Consider the following 19,073-nt stretch of genomic DNA (forward strand, 5'->3'; position numbering starts at 1 on the left):
TATACTGTACTGATTCTAAGATGGAAGTAAGGGTTTAAAAAAACAACTTCAATACACTGATTGCATTACATGGGAATGAAAAAGAACTTTCTTACACATAAAAAGCTCTAAGTCAGAAGTGTCAGAAATAAGACAAAGTAATAGTCTGTCTCTACTGTCATCCACAGTTTGCTATGGCCATTGCAAATTCCATTGTCTGGTTTTCCATGACAGCCTCTGTTGGATTCCTTCCCAAATATTCTTTCTCTTCAAAATCTTTGATTCAAGCCAGACTTGTTAAAAAATGAGGCTTAGTTTCTTCCTGTTACAAGACCTAATATATGTTTTTCACTTTTCTAGAGCCAAACGTCTCAGTGTTCACTGCCCCTATTCCTCAGATTCTGATTCTGTTTTTAGGGACATTTTCCCATTTGGAGAACATTTAACACTGGAAATAAATCTAATTTTTCTCCCTCCACAACGTATGGTGGTGTTTTATTTTTATACCATATAGTAAAATATGGAGAACTATTTTTTTACACAATATAGTAAAATACAGAGAACTTAAAAGAATAAAAAAGCAGCATTTCAGATAGAAAGCTGCCCTCAATCAGCGAAATCAAGATTCAGGTCCTCCCTTTAAAACATCCTATGTACCTCTATAAACAGGTACCTATCTGGATCAGTTTAGGATGTCCCCTAGGAATGTCTTTGAGTGATAAAATCATAGAAAAGGACCAAAGCAATTTCCTTCCTCAAAATAAGGTAGAATCTGAGGAAAGGAGCTATTTCATTTTTGTTATTTTTTATTCTCAGTGCCTAGCATAATGCCTTACACATGCTAAGCGCTTATTAAATGTTTATTTGAATTGAATCAGGCATCTGTCAACATAAATGATTAAGAAGTTGCTAAGTGGCACAGTGAATAGTGTGTAAGACCTGGGTTCAAATCTGACCTCAAGATACTTCTTAGCTAGGTGACCCTGAAAGAGTCACTTAACCCTATATGTCTTAAAGTTATCATTAAGATAGAAAGTAAGAATTTTTTAAAAATATGAATAATTTACTTTCCCAATGAGACTCATCACCATCATCTTAAAGAAACATAGAAACACTAAAGAAAGTCTATTCATAATAACTTTAAAATGCTCTTAAAAATAGTTGAGAAAGGGGGCAGCTGAGTAGCTCAGTAGATTGAGTCAGGCCTAGAGACGGGAGGTCCTAGGTTCAAATCTGGCCTCAGACACTTCCCAGCTGTGTGACCCTAGGCAAGTCACTTGACCCCCATTGCCTAGCCCTTACCACTCTTCTGCCTTGGAACCAATACACAGTATTGACTCCAAGATGGAAGGTAAGGGTTTAAAAAAATGGTTGAGAAGTGGCCTTAAAACCAGTGTTCTTATCCAGATAAAAAATTGGAGAGAATCAACCATCTGTTGTCAAAAATTAAGATTTTACACTTAATTTTTTTAAAATAGTTATTACATTAGAAATTATGCTTAAGAAAAAATATAGTCATCATGCTGTATTGCTTCTAACTATAAATGTATATATACATAAACATATATATATTTATACACAAACATAATATAGGTGTATATGTATTGTGTGTTGTTTGGTCATTCAGTTGTGTCTAACTATCCATATCCCCATGGACCATAGTATACCAGACCTTTCTGTCCTCTGCTGTCTCTCAAAGTCTGTCCAAGTTCATGTTCATTGTTTCCATGACTCAATCTGTCCATTTCATGCCCTGCCGTACCCTTCTTTTGCCTTCAATCTTCCCCAACATCAGTCTTTTCCAGTGAGTCCTGTCTTCTCATCATGTGGCCAAAGAATTTAAGCTTCAGCTTCAGTTTCCAACCTTCCAGTAAATAGTATATGTCCGCATATATACCTACGTGTATTTGTATGTGTATGTATACCATGTTTCTTTACAGATTGCTGTAAATGTGAATTTTCTCCCAATGGTACCTATGCATAATGTTAGATCTCCAACAGTTGAGGAATTGAAAACTTATACTTCTCAGCTTGAGGACTTAAGCCAAGAAGCAAATGTTTTTCACACCCAGGTAAACATTGCATGATGCACCTTCACAAAATTAGACATGAGATGGAATGTTTTGAACACTAATGAATAGGATTCCTTCCTCATGGGATGGAAAGCAAGCTTTTGACCACAGGGCAGGAGAACAGGAGATGGGGTAGGGTGGTGGAAGAATGGAACTGAAAACTCTAACAGTTAATGATTACAGATCATTTGAAGCACTGTTCTCTATCTCTCTTTCTCTCTCTTTATCATCTATCTTCCTATCTCTCTTATCTCTATCTATCTATTAATTTATCTATGTATCTTCCTGTCTTTCTATCCAGGTATCTATTATCTATCTTTTTATCCATCTATCATCCTATCTATCTATTTTCCTATCACTATCTTCTTATCTTTCTCATATCTTATCTATCCAGCTATCATCTATCTTCTATCGTATTGCTCTCTTATTTCTATCTCTCTATCCATCTACCTACTTATCTGTCTGTCTGTCATCTTTCAGTTCTATCACATATCTTCCTATCTATCTTCCTATCTCTATCCATCTACCCATCCACCTGCCCACCCGCCCACCCGCCCATCTACCCATCTACCCATCTACCCATCTATCCATCCATCCATCCATCTACCCACCCACTCACCCACCTACCCATCTGCCTACCTATCTACCTGTCTATCTATCTATCTATCTATCTACCTATCTACACACAATTGGTAGATAAAAAAACTGGTCCCTTTCAATGTCACTGAGACAAGATATATTGTCTGCTTCTTACTAACATACATATTTACAAATTATCCTTCTATTAATCCTTCTGCTTATCAAGCTTTTAACTTGATCTCACCCATATAAAAATTTGTGCATGTTTTGGGGAAATACATGGTTAATTTCTATTAAGTCTAACACTTAAGTCTTAGATTTAACTTGCAGCAGCTGGGTTGTGCAATGGATAGAGCACTAGGTCTGGAATCTAGAAGATTTGAGTTCAAATCCCCACCTCAAACACTTACTAGTTATTGTAAACTTTGGCAAGTCACTTAAGCCTCTCTGTACTGACTCTGTGATTATAGGCAAGTCACCCAACTTTCAATTCTCTAGCAGCTCACTAAGACTATCATTTACAAAGAAGATGTCATTTTAAATTGGTAGCGATAATTTAATGACTATTAAACAACTCTGTACCATTGAAAGCACAGGTTCAGACGTGATTCCTTAGCCCCTGCCTTGTCATTGTTATTGTTCAGTTGTTTCCATTGTGTCTGAGTCCTTGTGACCACATTTGGGTTTTTCTTGGAAAAATACTAGAGTGGTTTGCCATTTCCTTCTCCAGCTCATATGACAGATGAAGAAACTAAGGCAAATAGGATTAAGTAACTTGCCCAGAGTCCTACAGGTCTGAAGCTAGATTTGCATTCAGGTCTACCTGATTCCAGACCTGGCCCTTTATCCACTGCACTATCTTGCTGCACTGCCTAGCCACTATCTAATGTTTACTTATTTCCTTAAATTTCCCTCCAATTTAAAACATACACTAATTTTATTCCTTGTTTTTTCCTTCTTTTGATTCAGGAAAACCCAACAAGTGAACCCTCTCTAAATCTAGATAAAAAAATATTTGATCTCCTTCTGAGTATTAGTCAATGTTTGAGCAATATGGAAGGAATGCTACAGACTTCTGGCCTCTCTAGAGAGGATGCTGCAATACAGCAGGTCCACTATGAGGTTAGTTCTTTCTCTGTATCATATATGATTGTCATCATACCTCCTCAAAAGGCTTGGCAAACTTGGTAGGCAGATGCCTTTCAGTGATTCCTTTCCACCTTGCAGATGCTGTCTCTAGAACTACAAAAACTTCACTCATCTATAACTAACAAAAAAGAAGATCTTTTGAAACTGATAAGCCACTCTGGAAAGAACTCCAGTGTATTCTTTGAGTGCTTTAAAAACCTGCAAACACGACTTGAGGAAACTCGGACTGCAGCTGCTTCCAGAAGTCAATCCATGAAATCTGGGATAGACCATAATAGTGATTATCAGGTACGCTTCATTAATTCATTCAACAAACATTTTGTTAAGAGTCTATTAGAAAAATACTGAGCTAGGAGTCAAGGTGAGATATAAGCTGTGATCCCATGGATAAAACACAAGCCCCTATCCTATGCAGTTTTTTATATTATAGGGGAAGAAAGGAAAAATAAAACTCTAATTGAGATGTGTCAGGATAAGTGAGCTCCAAGGAGGAAAGTCAGTAGCTATAGAGAGATCAAAATAGACTTTATGACACTTCCCAGTTGTATGACCCTGAGCAAGTCACTTAACCCCAAATATCTAGCCTTTACCACTCTTCTGACTTGGAATCAATTACTTAATTGGAAGGTAAGGATTGAAAGAGAAAGAGAGAGAGAGAGAGAGAGAGAGAGAGAGAGAGAGAGAGAGAGAGAGAGAGAGAGAGAGAGAGAAGAAAGAACGAACGAAAGAATGAAAGGTTTTATGAAGGAAGTAGCCTTTGAGTGGTATTTGGCTTTAAAGAACAGATAGGAATTTAGCAAGTGAAATGCAGAATAGAGAACATTCTAGAAATTTGAAGTGGCATAGCCAAAGAAGAGGTGGGAAAATAAAGAACAACATATTTGGGAACTTAAAATATATCCAGGAAATCAGTATAAAATATAGACGATGAAATGATTTCAATTTAACAACAGATGCTTTAAACCACACCATATCTCACTTGAATTTGAGCTAGTGAAACTTTTCCAAGTTATAATTGTTTAAAAGTGTGTGAGATTACCAAGGGGGAATTATGACAATTTCTTCCACGAAGGTCTTGAAAGTAGATTTAAGTGAGATAGTATTTGACAAGAGCATAGATTTGGTGAATTAAACTGGATTAGTTTTGTTCCATCTCAATTATTCTGCAATTTAAATATTTGTTGTGCTAACATCACTCTTACCCCTAAGGTGCACTAATTATTTCCTACAAATACCTTCTTTTCTCACAGAGTCAATTAAGGCAATTATATGATCAACTAATTGAGAAAAAATCCTCAATGCAACACTCCTTGAATGAAATTAGTAACCAAAGTATTGGTGAACAGCTCCAGGTAATCTCAAAGTATAATCAAGCTACCCTAATCCTGGACCTATATCTTAGTCTCTGGGTCCATACTGATTTAAATTCAATTCTTAGAAAAAATGCTTCAATATTCTGTTATCTTTCCATCAGAAAGCAGATTCATATGCTGTAAAACTTCAAGACTATGAGGTCCAGGTAGCAAAACTGAGAGATGAAGGGGAAAGGCTTTACTTACCTTATGTTTTAATTCAAGAAGTATACAAATTAGAGGTGAGTATTCCAAGAGAAAAGTGCACAGATTGAGTCTGCTACTAATTGATGCTATATAAACCTCAGCTAGGTGTCCCTAACCTTGAATGGCAAACTTTTACTTCATCTCTAATTTCCTATCATTCATCATCTTATCTTCACATCCTATTCCCGTCATCCATTCCAAACTTTTCTTTTTTCCCTCAAGTTCTACCTTGATTCCCAATTCTACCTTAATGCCCTCTCTCCCCTTCCCCGTTTTTCTCTTTCCCTCCCTTCCCTCTAGCTCTCTCTATCTCTCATTTTCATTACATCAGATATTTCAATTCCTCATTTATCAACCCTTTTTACTCTGCCCCTGATACCCTTTTCTACAACATGCTTATCATTCTTTTGTCCCTACCAAGCCCTCAATTTCTATCAGCCTTCATCTTTTCATTTTTGGAGCTGTAGAAATAACGATCTGTACTTGCTATCCCTATTTTTCACTTGCAATCTTCAACCTCCCACAATTTGACTTTTACCTCTGCCACTCTACTGAAATTTTTCTCCGAGGTTTCCATTATAATCCTTTTAAAGTTTTCATTTTTTCCCAAATAAGAAAACAGTAGCTTTTCCTCATTCCTCATCCTCTTTGATCTTTCTGAAGTAATTAATACTTCTACATTATTTTCCTCCTTCTGGGCAGCTTCTGTTCCTTTGACTTTTTGTGATATCTACCACTTCCCAGTTCCCCTCCAACCTATCTGACCTCTCCTTTTAAAGTCATTCTCCTCCTAGATACAGATGTTCATGAAGATTCTGTCCTTAGCTTTCTTTTTTCTCTCTTATATTTATTTCATCTTCTTTGAAAATCTTATCCATTTCCATGAATTCAATCATCATGTTTATGGAGATGATGACCATATCTACATATCCGGTTGCAACCCTCTCCTTCCCTTACTTCCTGAGGGGGTCAGTTCTGTATTTTTATCTCCGTTTGACCACACCTCCACATGGATGTTCTCCTAGCTTCTCAAACTCAATATGTTCAGAACTGAAATCATCAAATCATCTTTCTATCCTGCCCTTCTTTCCAATTTCTGATTCTATTCATGGAGCCTCCACCTTCCTGTTCAGCCAGACTTAAAATTTTGGAACTATCTCTAACTCTTCTGTCTTCCTCACCATGATTCCCATTCAAACTATTGCCAGTTCCTATCAATGTCCTATCAACATGCATAATATTTCATGTCCACCCCTTCCTTTTCATTTCCAATGTCTCCACTCCTGTTTAAACTTTTACTACTGTTGCTAAATCATTTCAGGTGTGTCCAATTCTTTGTGACCCCTTTTGTGGTTTCCTTGGCAGACACTAAACTAGTTTGCATTTCCTCCTCCATTTTACAGATGAGGGAAATGAAGGAAACAGGGTTAAGTGACTTGAACAAGGTCACATAGTAAGTGTCTGAGGCCAAATTCAAACTGAGGTCCTCCTAACTCCAGCCTAGAGCTCTGTCCATTGTACCATATACCTGCCCCCTTTACTACTATTTGTCTTTATAGTATTTTAAGAGTTTCTTAATTAGCCTCCTTTTCTCCCAAATAACCCTTGATCTTATCCATCCATTTACCAAATTAACTTTTTAAAAACCCTTACTTTATGTCTTAGAAAGAACTTTAATACAGAAGAGTAAGGACTAGGTAAACAGCATTAAGTGACTTGCATAGGGTCACACAGCTAGGAAATATCTAAGATCATATTTTAATCTCCTGACTTCAGGCCTGGTGCTCTATCTATTAAGCCTCCTAGCTGTCCCATCAAATTAATTTTCTTAATATATGTAAGGTCAAAGTATATCATTCTGCTCAAAAATCTTCAGTGGCTCTCCATTGTGTCTAAAGTGAAATACATACTCTTCAGCCTGGCATTTACAGTCTCTCTTGGCCTTCCGCCAACCTTCTCTTCCACCATTATTTTACTTCATTTCTCCAGCCCCACCACAGCAGACAGAGCTTAATTTTTAAAAAAACTCAGTTTATTTAATAAATAATTTAATGATAATATATATAAATATATAAAACAATAAATAATAAATAATTTTTTTAAATCTCACTGAAATTAAAAAAAAAACCAACATTATTTCAGGCAGATCCTTTGCATGGGATAAACTTTATTCCTTATGTTACAACACCTGTATTATTCTCTAGCTGCTTGCCAACTTTGGCCAACTCATTTAACTTGTCTTTGGGCCTCAGTTAAGTCATCTATTAACTGAAGAGATTGGACTCATAAGACACTAAACTCCCTTCCAGTTTTAAATCTACGATTCTATTAATCTTTATCTCACTTTAAGCTATATCTCTGAAATCCAAATCCTGCCTTCACAGAAAGGATTCTTAACCTGAGGTCTGTGAACTTGTGTGTTAAAAATATTTTGATAATTGTATTTCCATATAATTGTTTTCCTTTTTAATCCTATGTCTTTTATTTCATGTATTTAAAAACGTTACTCTGAGAAGGGGCCCCTAATTTTTACCTATCTTCCCAAGGAATGTATGACACACACAAAAACATTAATGAGTTCTTGAGTTAGCTTGACCCCAGACAATCACCCTCTATTTATTTAAACCTGTGAATTTTAGTTTGGGCCATGTTATCATCCTCTTTTCTGTGCTTCTTGGGCTTGTTAATTGCTGTTAATAATCAAGTCTAGTGAATCAGTCATTATCCACCTAACCACATCTTATATTCCCGCCACTAATAACTTTCTCTCTTTTCATATATATATGGCTACTCGAAGCTTGGAACATTTCCACTCCATATCCCTGCCAGTGCCTGGCATATAAAGACATTTAATAAATGTCATTTGGCTGAATATTGAAATCCTTCTCTTCCTTCCTTAGGTGCTACCCCCTCCATTAAACTTTACCTGATCCTTTCAGCTAAAAGAATATATCTCTCCCTCCTAAAATTTGTAATGACATTTTTGTCTGGATCTCTCTTTTGCCCCTATCACATTTTACCTTTGTGGTACTTATTTGGTTATGGATCTTATTCATACATGCCCTAGATCCACTAGATTTTAATTTTTTGATGACTGGCAGTATTACTTTTGATATTATATCTCTATCAGCTAAGCAGCTCACTAAGCACATAATAGATTTTTCATAAATATTCATTAAATTGAATAAGAATCTGTAGTTAAAGGCTCTCGAGTTGGCTTTTGGTGGTTTTATTTTGTTGTGTTTTTAAAATAATTAAATTAGAAAGGTTGAAGACATGAGTAGAACCAAGAAAACATTGTATATAGCTATAGAATTAATGTTTGAAGAATAAGTTGTTATTGCCCACCTCTAGAGAATGAATTGAAAGACAGAAACACAAAAGACACAATCTATACATGCATATCTTTTTGTTGGGTGATACTTTCTATAATGCAGGGAAGGAAGAGAAGGATTAATATACATGGGAATAATTTCTGATAAATAAAAACATTTTTAAGTGGTTGAAGACATCTGATTTATCTTTTTAGGATATCCTTGATGACATGTGGGGACTTCTAAGAGCCAAACATGCTGAACTCAACAGCCCTTTCATCAGTGAAAGCCAACAGGAAGGGTTATTGCGAGGATTGGTAGAGCTTTTGACTATTGGAAAAGAAAAGCTTGGTCAAGACCAACGACAGCAAATCAAAAGTAAATGTTCTTTACAGGCTCAACTGCAAAACCACAAGGTAAGACTGTGAAAGTAATTCTGAAGTTAACTAGGTAGTACTGTGGACAGAGGGCCAGACCTGGAGTCAGGAGAACCTGGATTAAAATTGGCCACAGACACTTCATAGCTGTGTAACTCTGAGCGAGTCACAACCCCAGTTGCCTAGACCATACTGCTCTTCTGCCTATTGATTCCAAGACAAAAGATAAGGGTTTAAAAAACAAAACAAAAAGAAAGCAATTTTGACTATATCTTTTTATCATATACCAAATGAATATATTTTTTAAAATTGAAAACCTGTATTTGTATACAAAGCATTCATTTTCCTGAATATATCTGAAGTGTAGATTTTTTTCTTTAGTATATATCATTCATATTAGATACACACACACACACAGAGCCATTTTGTTGGTTCAAGAACTTGACAGAATTAAGACTAAGAAAATTCTTCTATCTAGTCTTAATATGAATTTGGGCCAATTTATTCATTTTTTTAATCTTGAAAATAACCTAGCTCCATTATAACCGCCACTCTAACTCAGCCCAACACTATGGATATTCAAAAGAGAACTTTATTTAGAACAGTTAGTTATGTTTACCTGCAGAAATATGGTGCTCTGTCGAAATGTGGTGGGCATCTTACATAGCAAGTACAATTAATATCCTAGTTAGACCTCATTTTTATTTTCATATTGTTGAATAAGCTCAAGAATTTAATTCAGTAGATTTTTAAAAAACTCTTACATTTCATCTTAGAATCAATATTGTATATTGGTTCTAAGTCAAAAGAGCAGTAAGGGCTAGACAGTTGGGATTAAGTGACTTGCCCAGGGTCACACAAGAATTGTCTGAGACAGTATTTGAACCCAAGACCTCACGTCTCTAGGTCTAGCTATCAATCCACTGAGCTACCTAGCTGCTCCCTCAATAGTCTATTAATTAAACATTATGTGGAAGGCGCTGTGCTACTAGGTCTTGGAATACAAAGATAACCATGACATAGGATACAAGGACTTTACAGTATAATTGAAAGGAAAGACATCGCTACAGTTGACAAGAGTATAATAAAGATTAAGGTAAGAGCAAAGGAGAGGTTCAGACAAAGTGATATTAAAAATTGGAAAAGGTAATTAGGAAAAATAAAACATTTTTGAATAAAAAGTATTGAAGGGCTAGAAATTACTTTCAAATGGGAAATGGAGTCACAAACTCTGAGGACCCTTTTCATGAAAATGGAAACTGTAGCTACATATGGCAAAGGCATCTGAATGTGAGTGCGTCCTATAAGTAAGGGGGGGGGGGCAGAAGAAACTTTCTTAAAAAACAAAACATTTTGCTTTTTACAGGGTTTTTTCCAGAAGCTTGTTGCTGACGTCTTTCTAATCCAAGCATACTCTAAAAAAGCACTGCCCCCTTTGTTACAAAATAAAGAGAAATTTTGGACAGATATGGTAAAAGAAGTAAAACTGCTGGAGCAGCATGCTTGCCAATATGGCATGAAACTGGAGAATTTGTTGCAGGTATGATTTTAAATAACAATGAATCAATAAATAAGACTCATTTGAGCCTATCTTCAAAATGCTTTTTTAAATAATTAAAATATATAATTACATAATCATTAATAATGTGACTGATTTTATATTGCAGTAACTGAGTACTATTTATTAAAACATGGTAATGGCAACATTTCATAACAGTGTTTTTATCAAATCTATGGAAGAATGAGGCAGTGGACTTTGGAGCCAGGAAGACTTCAGTACAAATTCTGTTTTGCCATATAGTGACTGTGACATGCTGGGACATTCACTTAACCTTTCTCAGGACTCTTTAAGTAACTCTTTAAAGAGGGAGTTTACTCATCAAATCAAATTACCTCATCTACCAATGAAATCAAAGGCCTAATCCCTATGCCCATAAAAATGAAAAACTACCCTATTCATTTCCCCTAATATTGAGCCTGGAAAGACCAATTTTATATCAGATTCCTCATCAAAAGGGAAAACAAACGAATTTTGTCAGTAGACAACCATTAAAAATTAGCAAAGAATAAGAACTCAAAATCTCGAGTGTTCTTTCAACCCTCAGTGCTACCTGTCCACTTTCACTGTACCTCAGCTTCTTCATCTACAAATTGGGAATGAGATACACCATCTTATTATCTTCTCAATTTGTGTTTAGTAAACAAAATGAAGTCTTCAAATTATATTGGGTCATTTTTCAAGAAAATATTCATTAGGTCTCTTCCAAATCATAGCTCAGTTTTCTGGATCTTTAGGAAAGGAGGTTTAAATGTAAAGTTGTTATTAGAATTAACATAGTTTTCAGAAAATATATAGAATTACTGTCAAGATTCTGTGATTTTTGTTGGTGTGGGAACATGACACAGATCATAGCCTATTTACAACTTGACAGGCAAAACTTAGAAAGTTGTTTAAGGCTCAGAGATGTTAAATGACTCACTGGCATTCACCCAACTGGTGTCATGGACCATGGATATGAAACCAAGTCTTCCTTATTCTAATTCCAGCAATCATTGTGCTTTTTTTAATTTGGATTTTGCACAAGATATTCTTTATGATTCTGACAAATTCCTTTGCTGAGCTTAGTCTCCCTACTTGATGTCTCATTTAATTTATTCTTACAATTTTACTCATTTCTAAATGACTGTAATCATAATTTGAACTCTATCATCTCAGTATACAATGTGAATGTCAAGGACATGACTATTAAAGTGTAATCAATTTCATTTTTGTGATATTATTGACCATGTTCAGAGTCTTCTGATTCTCTCTTGAAAGCAAGTATTAATTATATATAGCATATGAGGTTTCTGAGTAATCCATAAACATTTGAACTCATGTGTCTTTATAGAGAATCATATTTTTCAATATGTTTTTCCCAGTCCTCTTATATACCACCTTCTCAGTAGCATATATTGAATTACCTCAGAGAATCTTGTCAGGTGCCTCATTGAATTTTACTACTTTATTTTCTGCAAATAATATAAGCAAAAAATTTTTTTCTTTATAGTAGTCTTGCTTTTTTTCTTTTTACTTCTGTCCTTTATGATTATTGCAAGGTAAGATGACTAAGTATCCCTCAAAATGTTTCTTATTGGTTGGGGCAGGCAGATGATGAAGCAACTCCATCAACTTCTTTATTTCAACAGATATTCCATAAGTTTCTACTTCTCTAAGACAAATCTGTAAGCCAGATAGCTGCAACTTCCTCAAACCTGATTTCATTTATTATAATAATAATATTAATATCTCTGTTAGCATATGCTAACAATATTAATAATGCTCCCCAACAATTTTTTTGCCTGCTTGTTGGTTACTGAACAAAGATTTCTCACTTAAATTAAATTTGTTAACAAATAACCTAAAATTTATGTAATTCTGCTCTCTCCCTATTTTACCATCATCAATATGGAGTTAGAAGGACCACATGAGACTGAAAGTACTTTTGTAATTTTCTGTGTTTCCTAGAATGCCATGGCCAGAGAATTCATCAACTAGTATAGTAGCAAGTCTGCTGTTAACAAACCTCAGCACTTATCTAGACTGATATTATCCTTGAAACCATAGCAGAAAAATTTCTAGTTTTATCAAACCATTCAAAGCTTGTATCTTCTTGAGTAGCCTTTAATTAATAGGGCCACAGATCAACTCGGTGACTCAGTGGGTAGAGTTCCAGTCTTGGAGACAAGAAAACCTGGGTTCAAATCTGGCCTCAGACATTTCCGAACTGTGTGATATTAGACAAGGCATTCTATCCTGTTTGCATTGCCCTTGCCCTTCTGTCTTAAGAGTTGTTATTAAGACAGAAAGTAAGCATTTAAAAAATTTGTAGGGCCATCTGCCATGGCATAAAAAGACATTTGGGGGGGAGTATTGATACAAGGCATTGGAGGTTTATAGACAAAAAAAAGAGAACATGCCTGCCTCAAGGAGCATGTTCATTAGGGAACTAGCATAAACTAAGAATTTGTATTACTTCCTATAAGTAATCAGTTGCCACTAGAGCTTTTTGAACTGGAGGTAGCATGAATTGACCTATCCTTTAAGGGTTTTATGTTACCGGCTGCATAGAGGATTGGTTGGAAAGGAAATAAACAAATCAGGGAACCCAATTTGGTGATGGCTTCAATAAAGACTGAAAGAGGTGATAACAGCTTTCTTCTAGGCTGGTGGCAAAATTAGAAGAACGGGGATAGATATAAGAAGTTAAACAAAACATTTATATTAGGGCATAAAAAATAAAAACATACAAAATTTCTTCTAGGATATGTCATAGCCCTTGCAAAATTCATTTCAAATTTCTGCATCTCTGCATCTGCATCTCCCATGTTCTGTGATGAGAATTTTTGTTAAGAATTGTCTCTAGTAGCATTTTGGAGCCTTAACAACTAAAAAAAAGATTAAATTATATTCTATAAGTTAGATCTACTAAGTCAGAAAAGAGAAAATATTGTAAAAGTATTTTCTTTAAGAGGACTTAGGTATGTGACCCTGGGCAAGTCACTTAACCTGCTATTCATTTCCTAGCCCCTCTGCTTTTCTGCCTTGGAACCAAAACAAAAAACAAAGGACTTGGGTTGAAATAGAAAAATGAGGGAATAGCACTTTCTGCTAATCGTATCTCATTCACTAAAGGGATAATTACCACTCAATGAATTGAGAGAAAGTATCAAAAATATGAGAATTGATGATCTTGTACTCCAAGAATTTTTGCCTTTTTTTATATTCATTTGTGGCAGGTCATTGGGAATATGGTCCTCTAATTCTTTCCCTTCTCCCAAATATGCTATGTTTAAAATTTTCATATCTCTAAGATGAGTTCAAAAGTTTTTCCTTATCCCTTAATACAAGGTGTCCCATTCATCCAACCTTTCTATCTGTGCTTATGAAACTTAGCAGCTTGTCATTCCCCCACTCAACCCCAATCAAAGTTTAATTAGGAAGCAGTAAAAAAAAAAGTGACATGGCACATCCTGCTGATTAGTAGCAGAAATCAGTTGTTAAAAGTTGTCCTTTTTGGGGGCAGCTCAGTGGATTGAGAGCTGGTCCTAGGTTCAAATCTGGCCTCAGACACTTCCCAGCTGTGTGACCCTGGGCAAGTCACTTGACCCCCATTGCCTAGCCCTTACCATTCTTCTGCCTTGGAGCTAATACACAGTAAAAAAAAAAAAGTCCTTTTCTTTGAAATATGATGAGCTTAAAATTTTTCTCTCTGAAATGAGTTCAAAAGTTTCTTTTGATCTCTTAATGTAGGGGTGAATTCTAAAGGTGTTACGTCACTTTGGTAATATTATTCTCTGTACAACAAAACAATTATAACCAATATAGAGATTTAAACTTGTTTCATTCTTAAAAAAAAAAAAACACAGCCCCAGGAGCAGTTAAATTATCTTCTTTTTTTTTAAGCATTTATAGGAATTCAATGCTTTCTTTATACTGGCCAAAGCTGATTTTGACTTCTTTGGTCTTTTTTTAATTTGTATTCCAAAACTGATTTTCTTATTAGTCTGATAACTTTCTGAGAAAAAGACTCTTACTGATTTTGGCTTTTATTGATTCTCTAGAAATGGAAAGAATTTGATGAAAACTATGAATCCCTTGAAAAAGACCTGGAAATTCTTGGATCTTCCCTGCCTTCTACCAGTTTAGTGGAAGAGACAGAGGAACGATTAATGGAAAGGATTTCATTTTATCAGGTAATTTTTTTTTCTGCTTACATTTTCAAAAAGAAAAGTTCATTCTCTCATTTTTGCAAAGTGGCTTCATTTTAAAGATTGTTTTGAATTGACCAGGACTGGTCATTGGATCATTTGGATTTAGAATTGTGGGTCATACCATGCACTCAGAAAATATAACTGTCTATTGTTACAACCTCTCTAGACTTCACTTGGCTGATACATTAAATGAAGAGATTGATGTAGATTGTCTTTTTAAATCTCTTCTAGTTCTAAATCTCATTTTATAGCAAAATCCTGATAGAAATTTGCAAAGGAATAGGCAAGTGCTTGTGCCTTGTCATTTGATACTAATATAAGAAGATATAAAACACTAACCACTTTTAATTTTTAGCCAGCCATGTTCAAATATTTAAATTACATTGTGTCTGAGTTTAAATTACATTATCTGGGAAAAGAATGAAAGACTAAGGATTTATAAAAATGTATTAAAAAATTCTTTGGGCACCTTGTTACTAGTAGTATACCAAACATTTTAGTCATATAAATTTACTGAAACAAGAGCTTACTTGAAAGCACACAAGCTTTAGAAATTTATTTCTGTTTACCTTAAAATTCTCATTTGTACCTAAGCAGTGATACTTGGTGGTAGTTATCAAATACCCTTTTTAAGCTAAAAGGAGATTTTCTGCCAGCATAGATTAGAAAATAAAAGCAAGACATATTTGGCAGGGTTGCTTTGCCAAAGATGCAGATTTCCAGAAAGAACATTTGTGCAATGACAGAACCTTATAAGGCTTAGATTGCTTAGAAATCTAGCAGTTGGTCTCTGTTACATTTCCAGGTTTATTACATTGTTGCTGATTTTAAATTAAACCTGATCCCTTGAGCTAGGTCAGTTAGCTCAGGATCTAGGGAGCTATCATTCAGGGAACTATAAGACATCATTTGACAAAAATTGTATAAAATTGTAGCTTTAATAAAAATTTTAAAAAGCAAAAAACAGAGACTTCCTTTAAAGAACTCGCATTCTCATGGGGAAAACAACATGTAAGTATCTAAATACTTTAAATATATATATATAGGTGTTATATTGTAAGCTCATTGATAGCAGGAACTGTCTTTTGCCTCTTTTTGGAGCCCCTATGCTTAGCACAGTGCCTGGAAGCATAGACACTCAATAAATGATTGATTGAAACAGAGTAGCTAAAGTTACTCTCAGGCTTTTAATTTAGCCTTGAAGGAAACTAGAGAAACCAAGAAGAAGAATTGAGGGGCCAGAAAATTCCATATATGGAGGAAAACAGGTTCAAAGGTAGGAAGACAGGAGCACAGTATTAAAGAAAACGAAGTATAGCCGATTAGCTCCAGAGACAGCCACATATTCTTTCTCACTTACTCATATATGCAAGTGAGCAAAAGTTAAAAATGACCATCAGTTTGTTGTTAAACCTGTTCTACAATGTAATACATTCACCACCATTTTCCTTTTTCGAGTGTCTGTTTATTGTTTTTGTACTTTTCCCAATTCTTCTGGCCTCATCTGCATTTATGGACTAAACTCTTTCTTCTCCCTTTATCTAGATCTCAAAACTGTTTCTGGTTATCCTTGATTCCCTCCTTTCTCTCTAGTAGAAAGGGGACCTTGTAGAACACTACAAATACCTTTTATCCCATCCACTCAAATGTTCCCCAACATATTGTGTCATATTCAACTCCCCTTCCCCAATAGTCCCTTCTCTCTCTAACCTTCCCCTTTCTACTGGTTCCTTTGTTTCTTCCAGTAGATATATTTCCTTTATCTTTAAAACAAACAACAACCCTCACCTGAACCTACAGCTCATTTCCTATATCTATATTCCTATCTCGCCTCCAGCTATTTTCCTATATCTAATCTCTATTTCAGAGTCATACTATTAGGAAACAGATTACCTTCCTTGCCATTATTTCTCCTCTCAATCACTTCTCAATCCTTTGTTACCTGGCACAGTACTGTAAATATTATTACTTATAATATGTATAGATTATTGCATGAAAGTTCTGCTATAACCTATATCATACTGTTTACCACCTTGAGAGAAGGGGTGAAAGGAGGGAAAGAATCTGAAATGCCAAATTTCAGGAAACAATTGTCAAAAATTATTTCTACATGTAATTGAAAAAAAATTAATTTGTTACTATGGAAACTGAAACACTGATTTCATTGGTGCAAATTTAAGAAATTCCTAAATCAGAAAACTCCCTTTATCAATGAAAGTTGGTACTTTCTCAGGAATTTATTTAGGGAATTGCTTAGAGGAGTGAGATGTTAAGTGATCTGGCTAGAATCCATCAGTACATAAAAGGCAGGATTTGAACCCAGGTTTTCCTGATTCCATGGCCAGTTCTCTATAACACTTTGTATCTCCCTAGTACTTATGTAAAAGAAATTATATTCTAGTTGAGATTTTTCAGAATATTTGCTCACAATCATATTTCCCCTATCAAGCAAAAATGAATTATCCTTTTTCTCTCCTTGCCTATCTTCTCCCACATCTTGCTTTGCCTGCTGTTTGTAATCTATTGTTCTTAACTCTTTGAGCAAAAGGAAGAGGCTTTATCCTTTTTCTGAATCCCATAGAATGCTGATAATTCAGTAGCTGCTCAATAAATGATCATCAATTGACTTATTGATCCTGTAACCTTACTTTTCTTAGCAAATCAAAAGGAATATAGATGAAAAACACACCAAACTTTACCAAACTACAAATGAAGGCAAACACCTCACCACTGCTGTGAATTGTCCTGAGCTGGATAGCCAGATTTCAAAACTAGAAGAACAATGGTTGGCTTTAAACAAAAAAGTTGACCATGAGCTACACAGACTTCAAACCCTTCTCAAACATCTGGTCAGGTATGCTTTTGTAAAGATTCATTGGTTTTAAAAGCTATCTGGGATGAAGGTGTCCCAGAAATTCTACTACTCTCAAATTTTTCTCTGTCCTATATTTTTTTCAAATTTTCTTTGGTATCATAAAGCTGTCATGTCATTCTCAAAAGTTCATTATCATTTTTTTTATCACTTGTATGGAGGCGTTAGTCACTTTAATTTAAGAAAATGCTCCAGTGTCATTGGAATGAGGAATCTAATCAACAAAGAAACATTATGAAAGGACAAAAAAAAAATAAAGCTATCATGTACTACTCATAGCAATGAGTCATTGGGGTAAGCCAGGATCTAGGAGATTGTTATTTTCTAGACATCAAGAGTACTTTGTTATACTGTATGTATATGTTTTGAAATATTACCTTTGAAGACTATCATTTTACTCTTAATCTCTGTTGAGATAAAGTTGGTAAGTGTGGGTCCCATTTGCAAAGTCTCTAGCCACCTTTACCTTTGGCTCAGAATGAGAGCAGAACCTTACAATCAGGCCTTATGAGCTTTCTGGATAGGCTGTTTAATTGTTTTCTATGAAATCCTCTTGGTCACTAGATATATGGTTTTCTTGAGGCTTCCTCAAGGAATAAGCCCAGGGGAGTCCCCTGAGGGAAATGGTTTACTTTAATTCAAGGTTCTTGTCTGTAGTATTTATCTTTTCTTGGTTAACTAGGGTCTTTCCCTTGATACTTCAAACTTTGCCCCATTTCTTGTTTTTTTTTTTACTTTGATTTTAGTTTTTTCAACTGACAAAAACTTGTTTTCTCTCTCTCATTTCCTATTTCCTCCATTGGAAAATAAATAATATAAAAAATTCTAAAAATTCTAAAAAAAAATTCTAAATCAGCTGTGTCCAAAAATAAATCTCAATCTGTGTTCTGAGTGTGCCACTTCTCTTGACAGGACCTCTAATGAATGTGTTTTATCATCAATTCTCTGGAATTGTGATTGGTCTTTGAAGTCATCAGAGGAGTTTTTAATCCTTTTAAAGTCATTTGTCTTTACATTCTTCTCTTTATACTACAAATTATTCTCTTGGTTCTGCTCATTTCACTCTGTATCAGTTCCTATGAATCTCCCTGGGTTTCTTTCAAACCATCCTCTTCATCATGTCTTATAGCACAATGGTATTCCATTCAATTCATATATGTTAATGGTGGACCTAATGCCAGCATTCTGTTAGTTCAGGTTTGATGTTGGAATGAAATGAGGCACTAATAGGGCATTGAACATTTAACAAAAAAAAGGGGGGGGCTATTTTTGCCTCAACATATGCAAGATATGCAAGAAGTTCAGTGGAATGTAATTTCTCTGGATGCAGCCCCTCTCATCTCCATATGGAAACTATTCTAGTCAGCAGGTTAGGATATGGTGATTCATGGGGACCACTAATCTAGAGGGGCCCCAAC

At 35.1% G+C, this 19,073-nt stretch overlaps 1 protein-coding gene across 8 annotated transcripts in view; it reads left to right on the plus strand.

Annotated features, from left to right (window-relative positions):
* SYNE2 (spectrin repeat containing nuclear envelope protein 2) overlaps nt 1-19,073 on the plus strand; it is a 416,774-nt gene that overhangs the window by 290,200 nt on the left and 107,501 nt on the right. For 7 of the 8 annotated variants that reach the window (XM_056810866.1, XM_056810871.1, XM_056810867.1 and 4 more), the window contains 9 exons: nt 1,920-2,051; nt 3,600-3,752; nt 3,858-4,067; nt 5,030-5,131; nt 5,254-5,373; nt 8,868-9,068; nt 10,396-10,569; nt 14,634-14,765; nt 17,441-17,637. In XM_056810866.1, coding sequence (XP_056666844.1) covers nt 1,920-2,051; nt 3,600-3,752; nt 3,858-4,067; nt 5,030-5,131; nt 5,254-5,373; nt 8,868-9,068; nt 10,396-10,569; nt 14,634-14,765; nt 17,441-17,637 — 1,421 coding nt within the window. The remainder of the gene's footprint in view (nt 1-1,919; nt 2,052-3,599; nt 3,753-3,857; nt 4,068-5,029; nt 5,132-5,253; nt 5,374-8,867; nt 9,069-10,395; nt 10,570-14,633; nt 14,766-17,440; nt 17,638-19,073) is intronic. The other variant, XM_056810868.1, reaches the window with a different exon arrangement.

Source organism: Monodelphis domestica, chromosome 1, assembly GCF_027887165.1.
Source record: "Monodelphis domestica isolate mMonDom1 chromosome 1, mMonDom1.pri, whole genome shotgun sequence".
Taxonomy (NCBI): domain Eukaryota; kingdom Metazoa; phylum Chordata; class Mammalia; order Didelphimorphia; family Didelphidae; genus Monodelphis; species Monodelphis domestica.